The 19,289-nt window shown below is 40.0% G+C and overlaps 1 protein-coding gene across 1 annotated transcript; it reads left to right on the plus strand.

Annotated features, from left to right (window-relative positions):
* Positions 1 to 222: 222 nt before the first annotated feature.
* LOC138052881 (uncharacterized) lies at positions 223 to 15,284 on the plus strand. The gene is made up of 4 exons (XM_068899477.1): positions 223 to 380; positions 2,845 to 2,902; positions 6,493 to 6,554; positions 9,516 to 15,284. Exon 4 carries the CDS (start codon positions 9,533 to 9,535, stop codon positions 13,445 to 13,447), a length of 3,915 nt encoding a protein of 1,304 aa, XP_068755578.1. The 5' UTR covers positions 223 to 380; positions 2,845 to 2,902; positions 6,493 to 6,554; positions 9,516 to 9,532; the 3' UTR covers positions 13,448 to 15,284.
* The last annotated feature ends 4,005 nt before the right edge of the window (positions 15,285 to 19,289 follow it).

The raw sequence follows: 19,289 nt of genomic DNA on the forward strand, positions 1-19,289 counted from the left end.
AGTTTCCATACAAACCTTTGTAAATAGCGTCTTTGTATTAAACACAACACCGCTAGAAAGTCACGTACGTGATTTATGGTAATTGCCCAGCGGAAGGAAGCAAGCTGAATACCAAGCTGAATATGGCGAATGAGCACCGAATGAGTAGGCCTGGTAATATGTATAAATAACTAGGATCGATTCCAGTCTCTACCGGCGATTCTCATGGCGAATGGAGTCGGATCTGATGCCGTTAAATCCGTTATTTCGGCGGGAGTTTCAGTTTCAGTTTAGTCAGAAGGTATCTTGAGCTTTCTTCGATTTGCTTTCTCCGAGTAAAAAAATTGTTTTGGCAGGGTGACGTGGATTTGTGCGGAAATAGTTCTTGGATTGAATAGGTGGTGAGTAATTTTCTTTTAAAAATGGGTCTGATTTAGTGAAAGTTTGCCTTGAGGACAAATATTAAAATTTGCGCCAAAACCATCGACTTTATTAAGGTGGCTTTTTTACCACTGTCAAGTTAGTTACTCTTAATTGTTTTTAATAACCAGTGAAAGTGGAATATAACGGAAAGCAGATAGAGCTTTCTAACAACCATTACCTGTAATCGGGGATGAGATCAAGTAATTGAAATTCGCGAACGAGGAGTGAACGTAAGCACGTACTTATGTACATGTATTATAGCGATATTTACTGTTTATTTAACAGTTCTTTTGATATTTAAATTATGCCAACCGCAGAACAAAAAAAACCTTTGTCTTGACAGCTACTGGAACAGTTGTAAATCTTTTCTAGGCAGAGAATTTTCAAAACTTACAGGAAAATTTATGTGTGAATGGTTGAAACATGATCGCGCGCTCTTTTAAATTCGGCAAGGGCTCCTAACGAGCAAATTAAGCCAAAAGCCTTTGAGAGACATTTCTAGGCTGCTTGTAATGTATAAAGACTGTCGATAGAGATGTTTTTATCACCTACAAAGTTGAATACTTTGATCTGTTCGGATATATATCTTGTCTGAAAATTTTGGGGAATGAAATCTTCATTTCAGAAATTGCTATGTGAACGTTACCTTCCAGGACCTCCGGTTTACAGTCCTTATCCGAGAAGACTTGTAATTACAAAGTGCGGAAAATTGCAAAATATCCCTTCCAAAAACCTAAGGGACTATTCTTCCCTGGTTGCAGAATCTTTTAAGTGACGTTTTAGTAAAGAGATTTATAGCTGTTTGCAACGTAAAACCGAAATTCGTAGAACAGTTTAACTCTCCTGAACATATATTTCACGCAAGATTATCCTTGGGTGCCCCTGTTTTAGCCCACTAAATTCCTTCAAGCTTAGGAAGAGAACTAATAGGTCCTCTCAAAATATACCAGTTGTTGTATTGTATTGTATACTTCTCAAAATATATGAAGCATGTACATGCAACCTTGGAATTGCAAAGGTATTTTTTCTCTTTCTAAGGAAATTGATCATCAAAAAGCTAATCGATTATTCGATAAAACTCGATGGTACTCGATATTTGTCTCGATTGATTAGTCAATTTAATCGATTGAAATCGATAATCACGAGTTTCTGTCACATCCAGTCCATGGAAACAGAAAATCAAAAAAGATAAGCCTCACTTTTAATCCGCTCCCATAAACTTACCCTTGAACTTACCTTTGAATCGACTTTGAATATGATTTAAGACAATGTTACTTCTTTCTCCAATGGTTGCTACTTTTGTTGTTTTTTTTTTCTCTCCAGGATCCTGGAACACTGATATATGCAGCTGTAATTTTAGCTGTTTAATTAAGGCAACATTTTAGCTTAACAGCCCTTTATTAAGTGAACTGTGGTTTATTTGAATGCTAAAACTAAACACTCAAATTGTAAAAGTGAATCAATGCGATCTTCGTTGATTTTCCTTAAGATAAATTTCAAAAAAATTGATAAATCAATATGTAATTTAAAGAATTGATCAAAATCGATAATCACAAGGATGCAGGCATTCGATTTCAATCGAGTGTCGAAACTATCGATTGGATATGCCCTGGATATAGATGGCCTAAAAGAGTGGGCGATCATGTTAACCTTTCACACATTTTCCTGTAAGTCTTAAGAATTTTCCGGCTATTTCCATTGACAAAATTAATGATTTGAAACGATTCACATGTACATGTACATGTACAACTATCCCAGTTGTATTCCCCAGTTTCTTTATCCTGGAATTTTGTGCATACCGGTAGATCTGAATTAAGACCACGAACAAACCAACAGAAGGATGTCAATAATTGACATACAATTTAATTCTATGAAAGCTGAAATGCAAAGATATAGTTATTATTCTTAACCAATATAACAAAATCATTCTGATTGTATTTGAGGGGTAAGGGCTTGTGAAGTTACAACAACAACAAGAAGTCTTCAGTTTAAAAAGAAAGTAAAAGGAATCTAAAAACAATAGTAATTCTTAGTACCTGAACGTTGAATCTTTTTCTAGCGGTAAGAAATTGACAATATTGACTGTGAAGCTAATTGTGTTTCTCGACACAAGGCAAGAAGAAATTACCCTTGTTTAGCTGCCGTTCCCTTTGATCGTATCGTTTTTTTCATTGTTTAATCTCCAGCTGGGATCAAATTTACAAGAAAGGAGGATGAATCACCTTGTGATAAGTCAGGTGCCCGTTTAAGCTACTTGTTCAGAAATTTAAATTGGTTGCCCACACTCCCAAGTAAGGCGCCCCAGGCGACCGGACGACTGTTAGGCAGCAGCCCTGATATTCAAAGGCTTCAAATTTAACCCAATTGTAATGTCACTTTTTGTTATTTGTGCAGGAGTCTAAAAGTACCTAGTTGGTTTGCTCACTGCTTTTTTATTTGTAGGTCACTCACAGACCTCTTAGTTGCAAAAAGCTTGACACAAGGCCTATTAAAGGGTGTGGTATGTTCATTTTTTATCCACCACTAAACATATTAAAATAATTCTTTGTAATCAGGATAAACTCTTCAACAATTCTAAGTGACAAGTTGCTAATCCATTTATCAAAGGACACAACATGAATAGATTTGAGTTTTTATTTTCTAAGGATGTCATCTCTAAAGTCACGTATGAAGCAGGACTCAGTCGGTAGAATTTGAACACAAGCACATCTTGACCAGTTACTTGCTGATTCAATGCGTTTCATTGAAGATCTTTAAATTTTCACTTTCAACTTCTCTTCACATGCCGTATTTATTTGATTAAACGCAGCAGTGTTTATTCAATTTTGAGTGTGTCCAATGTGGCGTTTATTCGAGGGCGGCATTTATTTCAAAATCATATTTCTTAAGTCACTGGCAGCAATTAAGGTACAGATCATTTGAACAGAAACATGTTAAAAGTTCTAATGTCTTGCATTTTTGCTGAGTTAGATAGTTGTATAAAGTAAAAAAAACAAAAACAGCAGTAGACTAGCAACCTTTGTGGCATGATTATGGTGCTGCAGCAAGAATCCCCCTACGAGAAGGGGTTTCTCTCCACTAACTGAAATAATAATCTCTAGTAAAGTGGGTAGGTGTGGGGAAAATACTGTGTGTGTGGATGGTGAGTTGAGGGAAAATTATAACCAAAAATTAGTCTGTGAAATGAGGAAGAGAAATTCACAAAGCAAACTCTCAACCTCACAGTGGAGTTAGGAAACAAAACAAACTCTGTGTGAAAACAAAAACTTTAATTTCAGAAACAGCCAGATAGTACATGTATAAGAAACTAAATCAAGAGGGATAAACAAATATTTGAACATGAAAATTATTCGTTCTTAAAAAATAAGAATAAGAAATAAGAAACAATCCCTACACAAACCCTTCGTTCTTAAAAAACAGGAAAGGGCAGTTCCAAAACCCAAAGAAATCCCATGCAAAATGAAACACAGGTGTATTAAATGAGGCAAATCTAAACAACTCAAAGGGAAAGAAAAGCTGACTGCGACACCATTAGGCTCGTAAATGGCTGCGAATCTTCAGGGGTAGAGCGCAACCGAGCAAGGGGGTTTCTAGTCCAGCGCTGGACCTCTACCCGACCCCCTTGTGCCGAGTCAAGAAAGGAAAAAAAAAGGAACAAACGGAAAACCAGTTGCACATCTTGACCAGTTACTTGCTGATTCAATGCGTTTCATTGAAGATCTTTAAATTTTCACTTTCAACTTCTCTTCACATGCCGTATTTATTTGATTAAACGCAGCAGTGTTTATTCAATTTTGAGTGTGTCCAATGTGGCGTTTATTCGAGGGCGGCATTTATTTCAAAATCATATTTCTTAAGTCACTGGCAGCAATTAAGGTACAGATCATTTGAACAGAAACATGTTAAAAGTTCTAATGTCTTGCATTTTTGCTGAGTTAGAATCTTAATTGTTTGGCTTGTTGTCAACATTCAGAGAATTAATTAAACTTGTACTTTCTCACAATACTCAAATAAACGCCCCATTCTTCTGATTGGGTGCGGTGTTTATTTGAGCATGGCGTTTATTGGTACTTTTCCTTCCATCTGCAGCGTTTATTTGAGGGTCAGGGCTGCGTTTAATCGAGTAAATATGGTATATGCCATTTCAACAGTTGCTCTAACAATCAAGTGAAGCTATGATCCTCACAGTTATGAACGCAGTCTGATTTAGCAATTGCTGTGAGGATCATAGCTTCTCATGATTTCATATCCGCAGTTCAATACATGATTCATTGCATATATCGTTTCGTCGTCTAACAATAATGTCTGCAAATTTATGCTTCCTGCTTGGTTTGGGCTGGTAAATTTCTTACCCCATTTTTTCAAAGACCGGATAACTTTACCCAGTGGATAAGTCACCCGTGGAAAGGATTTGAAACAGGAGTTTCAACTCTATAGGAACTGCTTCACCACTGAAGATCAAGCCACCACTTTCTCAAAAATGATTTATGGAAGTCTCCCATAGAATAATATTGCTGAAGAGTAATTAGGCCTAAGTTATATTAATTAGGCATAAAATACAGTGTATTGTCCCTGAGCAGCTTGTGTGGTGGTCAAGCGGTTAGGTGATGGGTTAAATTAATCAACATTCCCAGGTTCAAGTCCTATGTCAATACACTTGGGTTATCTTTTCAAACAATTATGACCATTTCCCGAAGTCCCACAGTGTCCAAAATTAACGATAATAGTGAATTCAGAGCAAATTCAGGGTGGACGATGGGTTGTTCATCAGGCATCAGTGCACCAGGCGTGCTTAATTGAACCCAGCCTCCTCTGAGTGACTTCGACCGATTGCAGTATTTGCAGTATTTGCCCCCCTTATTGCACAATAAGCACATCTAGTTACATACTGGTACCTACATACATACATACATGGCTTCACCTTGCATACTTAATTGACCACTTCCCAGAGGGGCTTTTCAGGGTCAATGAACACAACCACAACATAACAGAACATTCAACAACAACTGTTACAAATCCCATCTGGCCGAAGGCAAGCTATTTGGGTATTTACAAGTGCAGCTGAGAGCAAATTCAACCAGTGGCCAGAACATGTCTTGAAGCCGGGATCACCAGATCTCAAGGAAAGTGCCCCAACCACTGGGCCACACTTCCTCCTAACAAGATATGTAAAAAAATGTTGGCCAACGTTTGACATGAAGTAATTTTGCCTCCACTTCTCAACCGGACAACACAACAATAATAATTAGGTGTGTTGGCCAGCCAATCCACCATGCCATAACCGGACACGAGAACCCCTAAAAACCAGCTGGTGGAAAAAATTGGGAATTTATGCCCCTGACCAAAGAAGTGGTGCAACCATTGGGGTTGTAGGGTATCCTACTTTAAGTACTAAATGCATTATATACAATAATTATTCTTACTAAAAGAAGGATCCAAAAACAATAGGAAGGAAATAAAATAGTATTCTAGTGACCATCGTAACAATATAAAACCAAAAGCAACAACTTTATGTGGGGAAGGCTGGCCATAGAACACCCACAAACTGCAAACCTAAATCCCACAAAACACTGCACACCTAACACAGCTCACCAGGCTTCTGATGCGTGCTGGCAAAATAGCAATTTAATATGCTAATTTTAAATTACCACAAATTACATTTTTTATACTCTGGATATTGACTTATCCACTGGATAAATTTATACAGCCTTTGAACAACTGGTAGCCTCCTTCGGAGATATTCTTGTGACTTGTGAAGGCAATCTTTTCTCTTGACAAGTCACAAGAATGTCTGTGTGGGAGGCTAAACAACTGGTGCCTGATTGGCAAAGATAAACATGGCTTGCCTCATGCGCCCAGCCATATCTTTGGGGATTGAGCTTGTATCAGTAGTTGGTACGTATATAAAGTCATTTGTAGCTGAAATCACAGATGACTTCTTCTGGAATTTTGCTTGTTGGTTCCTTTCTTATAACAATTAAAAGGCTGCCGATTCAGTTTGGAGTTGTGTTATTTGCAGTGTCTGACAGGCACTGATTTCTAAACTGGTTGCAGTCTTTAACTTTCAAGTGCTACTTCCTTTTTCTTCAGATTTTGAAAGCGTGTTTGCTGAACACTTGACTGGCAAAATTTTGAGCTTTTGAGTTTTGAGTGTAAGTTTTGGATTTCACGGTCCACCATTACTCACATCCAAAACTGACCTGACTGATTGGAGGGTTGGATCTAGGGAAAATGACATCATTTACTCACTACATGTAGCTTAAAATTTCAGTGTGTAAATGCAACTTATTATATATGCAAGACACTGGTTTGAAAATCTGAAAGCCCAAAACTCCTGTGCTGCATATTAATTCAGCAGCATTCACAAGTATTGCATTCTTAAACTAGTGAGTCTTTGACGTCATTTTCTCCTTGACCCAGCTCTCTCAAGATTTTAAGGTTAGTAATGGCGGATCAATAAATAACAAGATTCCAGTTAAAATAAACAGGTGTCTCTTTAAAATCAGAACTTGGGTCACTTAGTGTTTAGTTAACATAGTTTTGAAATCCAAAGAAAAAGAAGAATTGTTTTTTTTGGTTGTAGCAGCACTTTAAAGTGGTGCTATGATCAGAAAATCAAATATTTTTAAAAATGAATTTCAAACGAAACACAAAGTGAGCCAAGTTTTAAGGATTATAATTTCAAAAAGACACTAGTTTATTTTCACTGGAATTTTCCTAGTTAATGGTTGGCCATTACTAACTTTAAAATCTTGAGAGAGCTGGATCAAGGAGAAAATGGCATCAAAGACTCACTAGCTTAAGAATGCAATGCGTGTGTACGTGACTGAATTAATATGCAGCACGGGAGTTTTGGACTTTCAGATTTTTAAACTCGTGTTTTGCATACATGATAAACTGCATTTACATAATGAAATTTTAGGCTATTGGGTGAATGACGTCACTTTTCCCTAGATCCAACCCTCTGAGGTCCAATTGGTCAGTTTTGAATATGAGTAAGGTTTATGAACGGGTATTTGTGTGTGTACATGTGTGTTTGTGAGAGAGAGATAGCTAGCAAACGAGCCAGTGATTAAGTAACCTGCAATCAGGCGTACTTTTCTTTAGAGATGAGGTGCAAAAAGATATGACTGATACAATTTCTTCACGAGTCGTCTGCCCTTAGTCCAAAATCTGGACTTTACTCTGATTGGCCGAAAAACAATAGAGCTCTTGGAGCCTCGCTCCGATTGGTTACAGAACTGCAATAATAATAATGATAATAATAATAATAATAATAATAATAATAATAACAACAATAATAATAATTTATTCATTTTTAGTGCGCATCCTAACATGACTATGATCAGATGCGCATTCTTAAGTTAAAAATACGAGAATTAATAGATAAATATGCAAATTATACTTTAGTAAAATTGATTAACATCTGATCATATTATGCTGCCGAGAAGGATTTAAACAGGAATGATGTTTAGGCTCTGTTTACAGCTGCTGTTGCTTCGACTTTAGATTTTGTTTTCAAAAATGTTGAAAGGGAGAACAGAGGGAATTAATGCATCCGAAGAATGGTTAGTCTGACAATATAGTTGTATCTTACGAGATTTGGCAATAATGTTTTTTACAGTCCCGAACGTTCCATAAAAAAATGCATTGTTCCTTTTCCACTGACTTGGAAATGTTTCTCAATCCAAAGAACTTATAGTGCTGCCACAATCAGGAATCAACTGAGCTTGACAGAGAAATCAACATTGTTTACGGAAGCACTGAACAATGCATGCATCCATGGTTTATCGACACTTACAAAATAATAGTTGAGTGGCTGCTGCTGCTGGAAAACTATAATTTCTCAAAGTCCATTTTCCTCGGAGATGTTACAATCTTTTGTTGACATCTTTGACTTAAATATTTGAGTTTAAATAAAATATATTGTGCTGTTGATCATGAAGGATTGGGCTTTTTCTGTGATTCTGTGATCTTGAAATTCTTTGTTCCTTGATGGTTTAAACAGAAAAACTGCACCAAATGTCAAGCGGGATTTCCAGAAATACTAGTAGGTTTGATTGTATGGATAGTGACGGGTAGAGTTCTATTTTGTTTTAATTCGTCGTCTTCCTTTGAATCGCAACGTGCAGGTAATTTCTGATAAAATCTGATTGGCTCAAATTTATAGCATGACACAAGATAACATCAATCTTGACAGGTGGGTGGCAGACGACTCAATAAGAAATTGTATCAGGCGTACCTTTTCGCACCTTCTCTAAAGAAAAGTATGCCTGATCACAGGTTAGTGAGTAAGAGAGTGAGTAAGTGAATGAATGAATAAATGAAACTTAGCATCATTCATGTTTAAAGACAAGTCACTCAACATCCTAGATAACTAAGTGACTTTTGAATCTTTCTGGGCAAGTTAACATAATTATATTACATGTGTCAATTAATGTTTTTTATTTGTTAAAAGTATTACTTCATCATTCTTTGAAGTAGATAATTTATTTCAAAGAATGATGAAGTAATACAAATTTAAAATAAATTAGTATATTAATATTGCACACAGTCAAGTGAATAGTGATCTCCGCATGTGCTGATTGGATAACTTGGAGGTGACTAACCAAGTACTACTCACCTCCGAGTAGCTGTCCCGTGATATTTGAAATTTCCGACCACATTTTACAAAAATAAAGTAGTTTTTTGGTTCACTTTTTGTTCAGTTGGTAAAAGTGGTGGATATGTACATCATTTATTATGCAACTATCATGCCATTTTACCATAACTGGTCAAGAGAATGCACATTGTTGTTTACAATTCACTTGCTAAAAATATAGTATGAAAAAATTAGCCTGCAGTGCAGGCATATTTTAATAATCCTACCCGGAATTTTTGGCTGCCATCTTCAATTTCTAAAGCAGAGGAAGTTTCGGGAGAGAAATTGCCACCCAGGGGGTAAGGTAAGAGTGGGAGAGGTAACCCATTCCTCCCAACATCCATCCAAAATGGTGGTCTAGTCTTTTGACTCACCCTACACACTAAATCGTCCAATAAGATATAAAAATTATTTATTGCTAAAGATTAAGTGGATAATTAATAAGAATTGTCATCTTTTTTCAATGTTTTAGACTGTGCGGGCAGCCACATGGATCAAGATATGGACAAGGACAAGATGCTTTCAGCAGAAGTTCAGGAATTACTAGTTGACATTGTGCAAAATGCTACTGGAGGAGGAAACATCTCTTTAAACATTGTAGAAGAGCTATTTCAAGAGCGAACACGTTGGTCACTCTCAGACATTAGCAGTCATGAACAATGTACTTCTGGAAACCAAGAGAAGACGCTGGAGTACCTCCAGAGTATCCTATCTGATGAAAGCCCCTTAAAAATTAGTGCAGATGGTTACCTTTATCTGCAGTATTGTGAGGAGCTGACGCTGGACTGCAGTGCAGAATCCGAGAAGTCACTGTCTCAGGTGATAAAGGATGTAAAATTATCTGCTAAGACCACGCAAATTGATCTTTCAAGGAGATGCTTTACATCGAAGAAGGAGCTCCTCGAAGTATGCAAACCTGCCAAAATGCTTAAGAGGCTTATTTTACAAGATATTTCTTTTGTGAACGACATTGATGAATCTGATCAGGGTATTGCTTTGATAAAGCTGATTAGATGGTATTGTCCTAACCTTCGCGAAGTTGATACAACCGGTTGCTCAGATGTTACCCTCAGTGCGCTGTTTACGTCAGAAAATGATATTTTGAAAGAAACAGGAATTTCTGCAAGTATGAAAGCTGATGTCACTGTTGTGGATTTGTTAAAAACAAGTCCTGATTTAAAGGAATGTCTCATGCCTCCTAGCAGCGCCAGTAATTTGTCAAATTTAAGCAGCAGAATTCGAGATTTTGTTCAGAGAGGTGTTCCTGCTAACATCACCTATGATGGCTGGTCATTCCTTCACACCGCCTCTGCAATTGGTGATGCAAAGCTTGTGTCGTGGCTTCTGGAAAATGCTACGAATAATAAATTTCAATTTGTGGGCTCAAGAAGGCCAACAGCATTGGACATAGCCATATATCGTCATGATGCAACCATTGTCAAATTGTTGCTGAATGAGCACAAAACGTATGATTATGATCCATGTAACTTTGTAAACCTATGCATCCTTTCCCAAATATCACCAGAAGTGTGCACTGCTCTTGAAGGTGATGTAGGTAAGTCGTGTGTCTGCAACCCACTGGAGGTAGGGATTCTTATCACCGACAGAATGAACCTCGAGTACAAAAAGTCATTTGTACTTGAAATCTGTAAGGCCCTAGAAAGAATGCCTTCAGGAGAGTTTGGCCAGAAGAAGTGTTGGATAGAAGAAATCCTAGTATATCTGCTGAAGGACTTAGTGGAATCAGGCTGTTCACCTGATATTTCCATCAAAGAGCTTAATGGCAAGACACCCCTGATGTGCGCAGCAACAAGCCCTCTTTTGTTCAAAACTCTCTTAGACCTAGGAGCCAGTAGCAACATCAAGGACCAAGAGGGTAACACAGCGTTGTTTTATGTGGCAAAAATAGCATCACTCCAAGGAACCGATGAACACTTAGAGACCCTCCAACTTATTATTGAATCTGGTGTTGATGTAAACATCCGCAACCATTCTGGTGATACACCCCTTCTCCACACTTTGTCCACTGATAGATCAACCGGCCAGACTGGTCTATATGAAGAATTTCCTCGAGAACATTATATGATCAAAACCTGGGGTCTACTTATTGAAGCAGGAGCAGATGTTGCGGCCAGGAACCATCGACGTCAATCGATAGTGCACCTCATAGTAAAGAACATCAAGTCGTGGCTACACGAGCTTCAGAACAGTTCCACAGAAACAAGAATAGAGGACATAGGAGAAATTCTGATTGAAGAGAGCGTAAAACAAATCAGGTTTATTTCTGATTGCAACAAAGATGTTTTTAAGAGTAAAGACGATGAGGGAAATACACCCCTCCATGTCTTGGCAAGCCATCATTCAGTCCATCATGGTGGAATGGTAAGGATTGCTGAAACCCTCATCAGTAGTGGCTGTAAGGTGAACATAGCTAACGATGATGACCAGACTCCCTTGCACTTGGCCGAATCGTGGATTATGGCGGAATACCTTTTGAAGAAAGAGGCACAACCCAATGTACTAGATAACAAGGGACGTTCTCCACTCATCTGTAGATGTTCACGGGACGAGACTGAAGATTCACCAGTTTTGGAACCTCTAAACAAATGGTCGGAGGGGATGAACTTTGGGTTGGATCCATGGCTAGAGTACCAAAGCAAAAACACGTTTTTATTGTTAATGGAGAGCGCAAAATTCAGTGACCTGCATTCCTTTATCCAAGGAAGTATTGGCATTGACAGTGAAACAATTTTTATTACAGACAGTAAGGGCAACACTCTTTTGCATAGATTATGCAATTACAATGACCCCCGAGTGATGCCCTTGGTTGATCTTCTGCTTCTAAAAGGTGCTGATGTGAATAAGCAGAATGAAGATGGTGACAGCCCTTTACATATTAGTTGCCGAAAGGTTTCACGGATGCCTTCTCCAAAAGGTGAAAGGTCAGTTTTTTGGAGACATACTATTCCGTCACTGCTTAGATACGGAGCGGACTGTCACCTAAAGAACAAGAAAGACTGTTCAGTGGTTGATATAGCATGGTACAAGAAAAGCCTTTTGCGAAAGGTTCGAAGACCCCTTAAGCAAAAACAGCCAGAGCCATGTATTCCGTGGAACCCTGTTTCCAAATGTCATTATGAAAGATTATCGCAAGTTGTGAGAAGAAGAAATGTACAGAAAGTGGATGATTTCTTCTTCCACGCAGACCATATTGGCTCGGGAACTTTTGGCGTTGTTTATGCTGCCATAAACAAAGCCGATGGCAGGGAGACAGCCTTGAAAAGGGTTGAAAGATTGCGGTTGAGAACACGTCAAATAGACCGCGAAATTGAAAGTCTGGTTCAGCTTTCCAGCTGCTTCCAGGTTGTGAAGTATTTAAAGTTCATTCTTGAGCCCGACTTCACTTGGATTGTTCTGGAACTTATGGAGGGCGACCTGGATAAACTTTTGAAGGAGCAATTTGATGAAAACTGCCTTCCAAGTCTGTGCAATGATATGTTGACAGGGGTCAAATATCTGCACGAGAATAAGCTCTTGCATCGCGATTTAAAACCATCAAATGTTTTGTACACTTACATCAAAGGCAAAGGCAGGCCATTCCTAAAGATCTCTGATTTTGGCCTTAGCAAAAACCTTGGCCCTGGGATGTCGCTTGGCTCTAGCGTATTTCATTCCAATGCTGGATCAAGGTGTTGGATGGCCCCAGAGCTTCTGTCTACTAGACCCTTTGTACATTCATTTGAATCAGATATTTTTGCCTCCGGTCTTATTTTGCATTACTTGTTGGCAAAGGGACATCACCCTTTTGAGGGTAGCAATCCCATTCAAAACTCTCCGATTGGCGCCATTGAGCAAAACATTCTGAACAATTCAACATCACTCAGTCCAGACATTACTGATGAAGCCAAGGACTTGGTGATGCTATTGTTAAGTGCAAATAAAGATGACCGGCCGAAGGCATCAGAGGCCCTTAAGCACCCGTTTTTCTGGTCAAATGATAGGAAGATACAGTTTTTAACTGCAGTGGGAAATCAGAAAGAAATAGGCACCTACACTCCTTTTCGTGCCACTGCAGTGGAACAACAGTTGGAGAATCAGTTACGCCCCTTTTTCCCGGGGTCCGGTTGGGCAGGCCTGTTTACAGCAATTTACAACGAGATGACGTCAAGCGCTAAAGGTCGCCCCTACACGACGTCATCTGCCGTGCATCTCATACGTTTCATAAGAAACGCCTACGCTCACGTTAGTGATAGTTCGCGCACAAGAGGTTTCCAAGCAGCCCTTTTAAATGATTATATATTTTTCCGAGAGATACCAAACCTTGTTTTGATCGTCTACAAGGCTGTCAAGTCGGGCAAATGGGATTTAAGGCCAGAAATTTTGAAGGTACTAGATTTCGACTAAGTTGGCTTCATGTCCTACATCAGCGCATAGTTAGTGGAGGGTCCCCTCCAGTAACTCTGATCAGCGGACCTGGCCGTTCAGTCGGCATTCCGCAAAGAAGTCAGCAAGTTAATTGTAAATAAATTATGTCCACAACTGATTAAAATCCTGCTCTAAAAAGTATGATCATTTTAATTCATTTACACTTTAAACTGATTGTCGTTGAAGACTTAACTACCACCAAGAGACTGGGCCCTGAGGATACGCCATTCGGTCTTCAAAGTACTTTGGAGGTGAGAATAGAAAGTTTGGTCAGCTGCCGTCGCTGTTGATTTTGGAGAAATTCTACAGGAACTGAAAAAACAAGGCCAAACCCGACTGATAACTTAAAGTCATGCACGTCAGCCAAGGGCAGGTCGAACAGCTTAATTGGCTCCATTTAGAACACTGGAAGATCGAAGTATACATGGTATCATTCCCAAGGGAAATCCATTATATCTCATCTACCCGTTGGAAACGATGCGAAAACATTCGTTCGAGCCAGATTTAATGGATAGGGGTGATAGTTGATGGTGATAGGTTTCGTGTTGTAGCGCAGGTGATGGTGGGCTCTGCTGATTTCTATAGAACCTCAGGTAGTCATTTTTGTATAATTCTACTCTGAAGAAAACCGTGGAATCTTCGTGCTGGAACTAGCGAAAATTTGACCATTCTATTTTGTGACGAAAGTTGGTGCAAGAAGAACATAACCCTGATGTTGAAGATAACGAATTTAGACGAAAGTGGAAATAGTAACAGTAAATTTTATTATCTAGGGGAAGAAGGCTATAACCGGCGAAAAACGCCCATGATGACGGATGTGTCAAAGTTAGTCAAGAAAAGCACTTGAACTAAATTCAAGACCATCTATTCATAGCGCCCTGATAACACGGCGAAAATACTGTTATTCAGTCGGAGTAACAAGAACCTATGAAAAGATCCCTTCAAAAGAGATGAACATTCATCTGTGCAGATATTTCTTTATGGAAGTCAAAAAAATAGGGAATTTTTAAAAAAAGATGACAGAGACCTCGAGCCCATTTCGCTGGCATTTCTAGAAAATAAATTCAGCATTACCTGACCAATAACAACTCCAAACAAATATCATGGAAGAGCAAGAGTTCGCACAGTTGGGGGAGGTTCTTTCTGTTTACAAAGGAAGAAGACGAACTCCGAAAATCTCTAGCGTACAGTGTGGCGGGTGCTCCCTTCCATTTCAGCTTTAGAGCACGAAATGAGAGTCGGAGACCTCAGTGGGGAGACATTGACGAAGTGAGTGATCTTGTCACTGGGAATTAAGTCTTTATGTGGAAAGCAGAACGATCGAGGATCGAAAACAAGATACGAGGTTTTTTTTTTAGACGAAAGCCTACGCCACCCAAAAGGATCGCTGTCCAGCACTTAGACACTGAAGTTCGCCAGGTATTGTCCTGAAAAGATAGACACCTGACGCGCCTGTTTTTCTGGCAAGAAACCATAGAACAAAAATGGAATTTTAGGCGTTTGAGTAGTTACGAATTAGATTTCTGCGTCGCTGGAGCAGCGGGGCTGGGTACTAGTTGGCGGTACGACGGGATTATGGATAGGCTTTGAGTCGTATTTAAGCTAGAGATAGCATGTGACTAGTCATTGTAGCCGTCATCACCGGTTACTGCCACTTTTTCAAGTTCTCGTCAGAATGAGTAACCCTCTCTCTAAAGCCGAAGTTCTCTCACTAGTCGACTCATTAGTCTCTAAGAAAGTCTTTTATCCTGTATGAAACAAATGCTGGATTAATCTCTGTCAGAAATCAAACGAACAACACTGAATCCGCTGATTCGTACCTGCGAGAAGTTTATCAATTAAAGTTCGAAGAGCCGCATCGTTTCAAGAAGGCGAACGAAGATCAATTTTAACATGAAATTGGCTTACACAGTTGATAACGTTAAGATTTCGAGCTTGATGAGGAGTTATTGGCAGAACGCCAGAAGCATATTATTCTCGCAGACAAGTCGGAACACGGGTGGAAAACTGTCCATGAGTACAAGAGGAACTATCTAGCAGACGATTAGGACGATGAAAAGAAATTATCAGGGCTGAAGCTCGTGCGACATCTCAGGCCAGACAAAACTTTGTCAAAGGAAAAACTAAAGTTCGGATCTCTTCATCAGCGTGCATCCACATCCTTGTCATGCCTTTCACTTCTTTGAGTTTGTCAAGAGCAATTCTGACGATAGAAGGTCAACCACGAAGCCAGACAAAACCAGGTTCCTGCTTTGCATGCAACAACCTGGCCATTGGAGAGTCAAGTGTCCGTTGCTCTTTCCTAAGCCTCACACGGGTCAAGGACTAGCCGGTGAGCAAGTCGAAGGTGTAGTCGATTCCTCTTTTTTCATTTAGTACTTCGTTTTAGAATTTTTGTTGATGATAATTATTTAGTTTACGATGATAGTTAGTCCGAGATTAAAACTTCATAATAGCAAAGTTGCGAGTTCTCTTCGGGGCATTCCGCTAAGATCTCGGTTCGTGGCACTTTAGCTAAGTGGTTCGATGAGTGGGTTAAGATTGGTGCCCCGGGCTTTGTCTTAAGTGTCATTCGCGTCGGCTACAAAAATTCCTTTCATTGGTATTCCTCCACCAAAGGTTAGCGCTAACAACATTTCTGCCCTCAAGGAAAAGAGTCTTGTTTTCGAAGGCGATGTGTGATTTATTAGATAACAGATGTGTGGAATGCTCTTGATTCCCCGCAAGCTATAATCAACCCTCTTTCAATTTCAGTGCCAAGCCTAGGGGAAGAAGAGGCTTATTCGTTGATTTGAGGAACGTTAACTTGTTTGAGTACAAAAAAAAATTCAGGTCCTTACAGATATTTCCGACCCGACCTTGAAATTATTTCTAAAGGTTTTCACTTGTTTAAATGTTTGACCCTCGGTCAGGTTACCACCATGTCGAAATTTTTCCGGACCATAGGAAATCTCTTGCCGTTTTCCAGGGATTTCGGAGATGGGAAACGTTAAATATTTTCAGTTTGCGGTTTTACCTTTCGGTTTGTACATTCCTCTACTTACTTAATACTAAGTTGATCAGGCCTTTGTTAACTTCGTGTAATACTCTCGAAGGTTCTATTTCAAGTACTGGGCGTAGCATTCTGAAGCTCAAAAGCACTGTTGATGCTATTTTTATAACGACAGCTCGATTGTGAACGCCAGGGTTTTAGCCTCTGTGGTAGGCCAGATTATTTCTCTATTACCCGGTGTGGGTACCGTGGCGAGGATTATGTCAATGCGAAATGTTTGCCGTTATTAACAAAAGTGTTTCCTGGACTTTCACTGCATCCTTAAACAAGCCAGGGTCCGGTTTTTCAAAAGCTGATTAACACTAATCCCAGATTAAAAATTAACCAAGAGTTTATTTTTCTAATCCCAAATTCTCATCAACGCTGATATTTGGCAAAAGTTTACATTAGAAAACAAAATCTTGCAAACAAAAATAAGCAAAAGAAACTTTCACCAAAAAGTTGAAAACCTGACACAAAACGTTTACGCTTATCCTGGATTAAGTTAATCGGCTTTCGAGAAACCGGGCCAAGGCTTGTCAAGATGTAGCTTTTCGGAAGCTTAACGTAGGACTCCTTGAATCATTTTTTGCCGTGGCAATTTCCCTTTCCAGCCATCAAGATTTGGGGTATTCTGACGCTTCCGACAACGCGTGCCCTTCCTTAATCGTTTAGCGATGGTAAAGTTTTTCACAAAATTGGTCCACTGAAGAGAGTATCAAAAGCTCTTCTTGTAGGGAACTCAAATCCGCGGAATTGGCCTTGACCCAGCTTTGTGTTAGGTTTGCAGGGACAGCCAGTGGTATGGTTCTCTTGTTCACAAATAATGCCAAATATTGTTAAGCATTGTGCGTGACTGTGTAGCAGTCTCTGAACTTTAGCTTTCCGCTACCTCCCCTCAGAATTTTCAAAGTGTGCGTTAGATTTGGTATTTCTTTAGACATACAGGGGATTCCTACGAAATCTAACTTAGAGGCTGATCGCTTGCGTCAAATCATTGATTTTGATTATTACGCCCTTAACGACGGACGTTTTCTTAGATTAGATTTCTTAGCTTTTGGATGGGGGCCTCATACCGTGGACAGGTTTGCGTGCCGCCCACAACACAAAGTAGTTTGCTTGAATTCTAGGTTTTATCAGCCAGGCAAGGAGGCTGTTGACGCGTTGTACCCAAAATTGGGAGTTTGAAAACAACTGGCTGCATCTGCCTGTTTGCCAAGTGGCAAATGTCAGTTCTCATTTGAGAGAGTGGTATAAGGCTGAGGGCCCCTTGCATGTTGTGCCATTGTGGCGTCTTCGTCTTTTTTGGAATTGTGGTGCTCTGATGGCCAGCACTGGAATTCTTTTGTTCACGATTGGGTTGTTTTACCTAAGTTTACGCAACTTTTTGTTACAGGCCAAAGCTAGGAATTCTCTTTTTGGTCCAAGATCTCTGTCTTTCGAAGAAGTTGCTTTACGCATTAGTTTTAAGTTGCCACGGAGTGAGCCTTGTTATCGGGGTTTTGTACTGAGGAGATTAGCACTTGCCCCACGTGTAGGACGTGTAAGGGGGCTTAGGTTACCCTTCCGCAGTGCGTCATTATTCGTGGGTACTTGTTATGCATTGTACGAGTTTGCTCCAGAATTCAGCATCGTGCTATGCCTTTTCTAGCTCAATCAGCATATCCCGAGGGTATGATTACACTTTTCATTGTAGCCAGGGTTAGTTGTGTGTTCGGTTCCATTTATCTTGCCGAGTCGGAATGCGACGTTTTCTGTTATTTGCACCCCTTGTTTTTTCAGCTTTTCGCTTTGTTCCCCGTCACGTGTCAATGTTTCCGTCTGATTTTTCTCGATAATCTTCTGCTTCAGACGTTGACCAAGTCGGTCGTTGGAAGAACGCCACAGCTATAAGGATCTACAGTTGATTTCGCTATCTCCCGGGCTTCAGTCGTCCGTTCTATCGGCAAGGGCTCTGGGTTACTACAGGCAGTTACGCGCGTGCTTTTCAAAAGTGGAAGCTTTTCGCTCAAACGCAAGTCAGACTTATCCTTTTTTCCCGACCGAGCCTCTACACGTCGCTATCTATCTCCAATTTCTTATAGATTCAACCAGGTCACTCCAGCTCTGTTGAACGCTGCTTTTTACTGCATTAAGTGGGGCGCCCGACTCCGCTGGTCTTTTGGGGGGGGGGGGGGTGTCCCTACCGATAATCCTTTCGTTGCTAGCGTTAGGCCCGTAAGAGGTCCCTAGAACCGGGCAGGCCAAATAGGCAAAGAACCCATATCTATCGAAGTTCTTAATGTTATCTTGGGCGACGTTGATCTTACCCGGCCATGCTTTTGAAGCATTTTTTCTTACGGCCGGTTTCTTTCGCTCCCGTGACCGTCCTTCATATCAGGGGCAGAGACGTTATTTCTCACGACAACTCGTATGACTCTCCGCTAGACACAAGAGAAGAGACTGAACAAAGAGAGACAAATGAGATGAGGTTTTTAATCGCCCGATCGGGCGGCAGATTTTCACGTGCCCAATAGCCCTCTATTTTACGAGGTGTTCTAAGTATAGACCCACTCGAAACGAGTTTATCTTTAGACAGATCGTCAAGGCAAAGAATGTACTTACAAGCTTTCAAGCAATGGCAAGCTCAGCAGTTATTCAACTTTCAGAGACCATTTGGTTAGGGACCTTAAAGGAATAGTTCAGGATCATTCCATGTACGGCACTGCATTCTTTTAGATCTGGGAGTGCATCCAACGCCGCTGAGAGCGGTGTCAGCGAAAGAGTTTCCGCGAGGCATGGTCGCTGGAA

The sequence above is a fragment of the Montipora capricornis genome, chromosome 6 (genome assembly GCF_036669925.1).
Source record: "Montipora capricornis isolate CH-2021 chromosome 6, ASM3666992v2, whole genome shotgun sequence".
Taxonomy (NCBI): Eukaryota; Metazoa; Cnidaria; class Anthozoa; order Scleractinia; family Acroporidae; genus Montipora; species Montipora capricornis.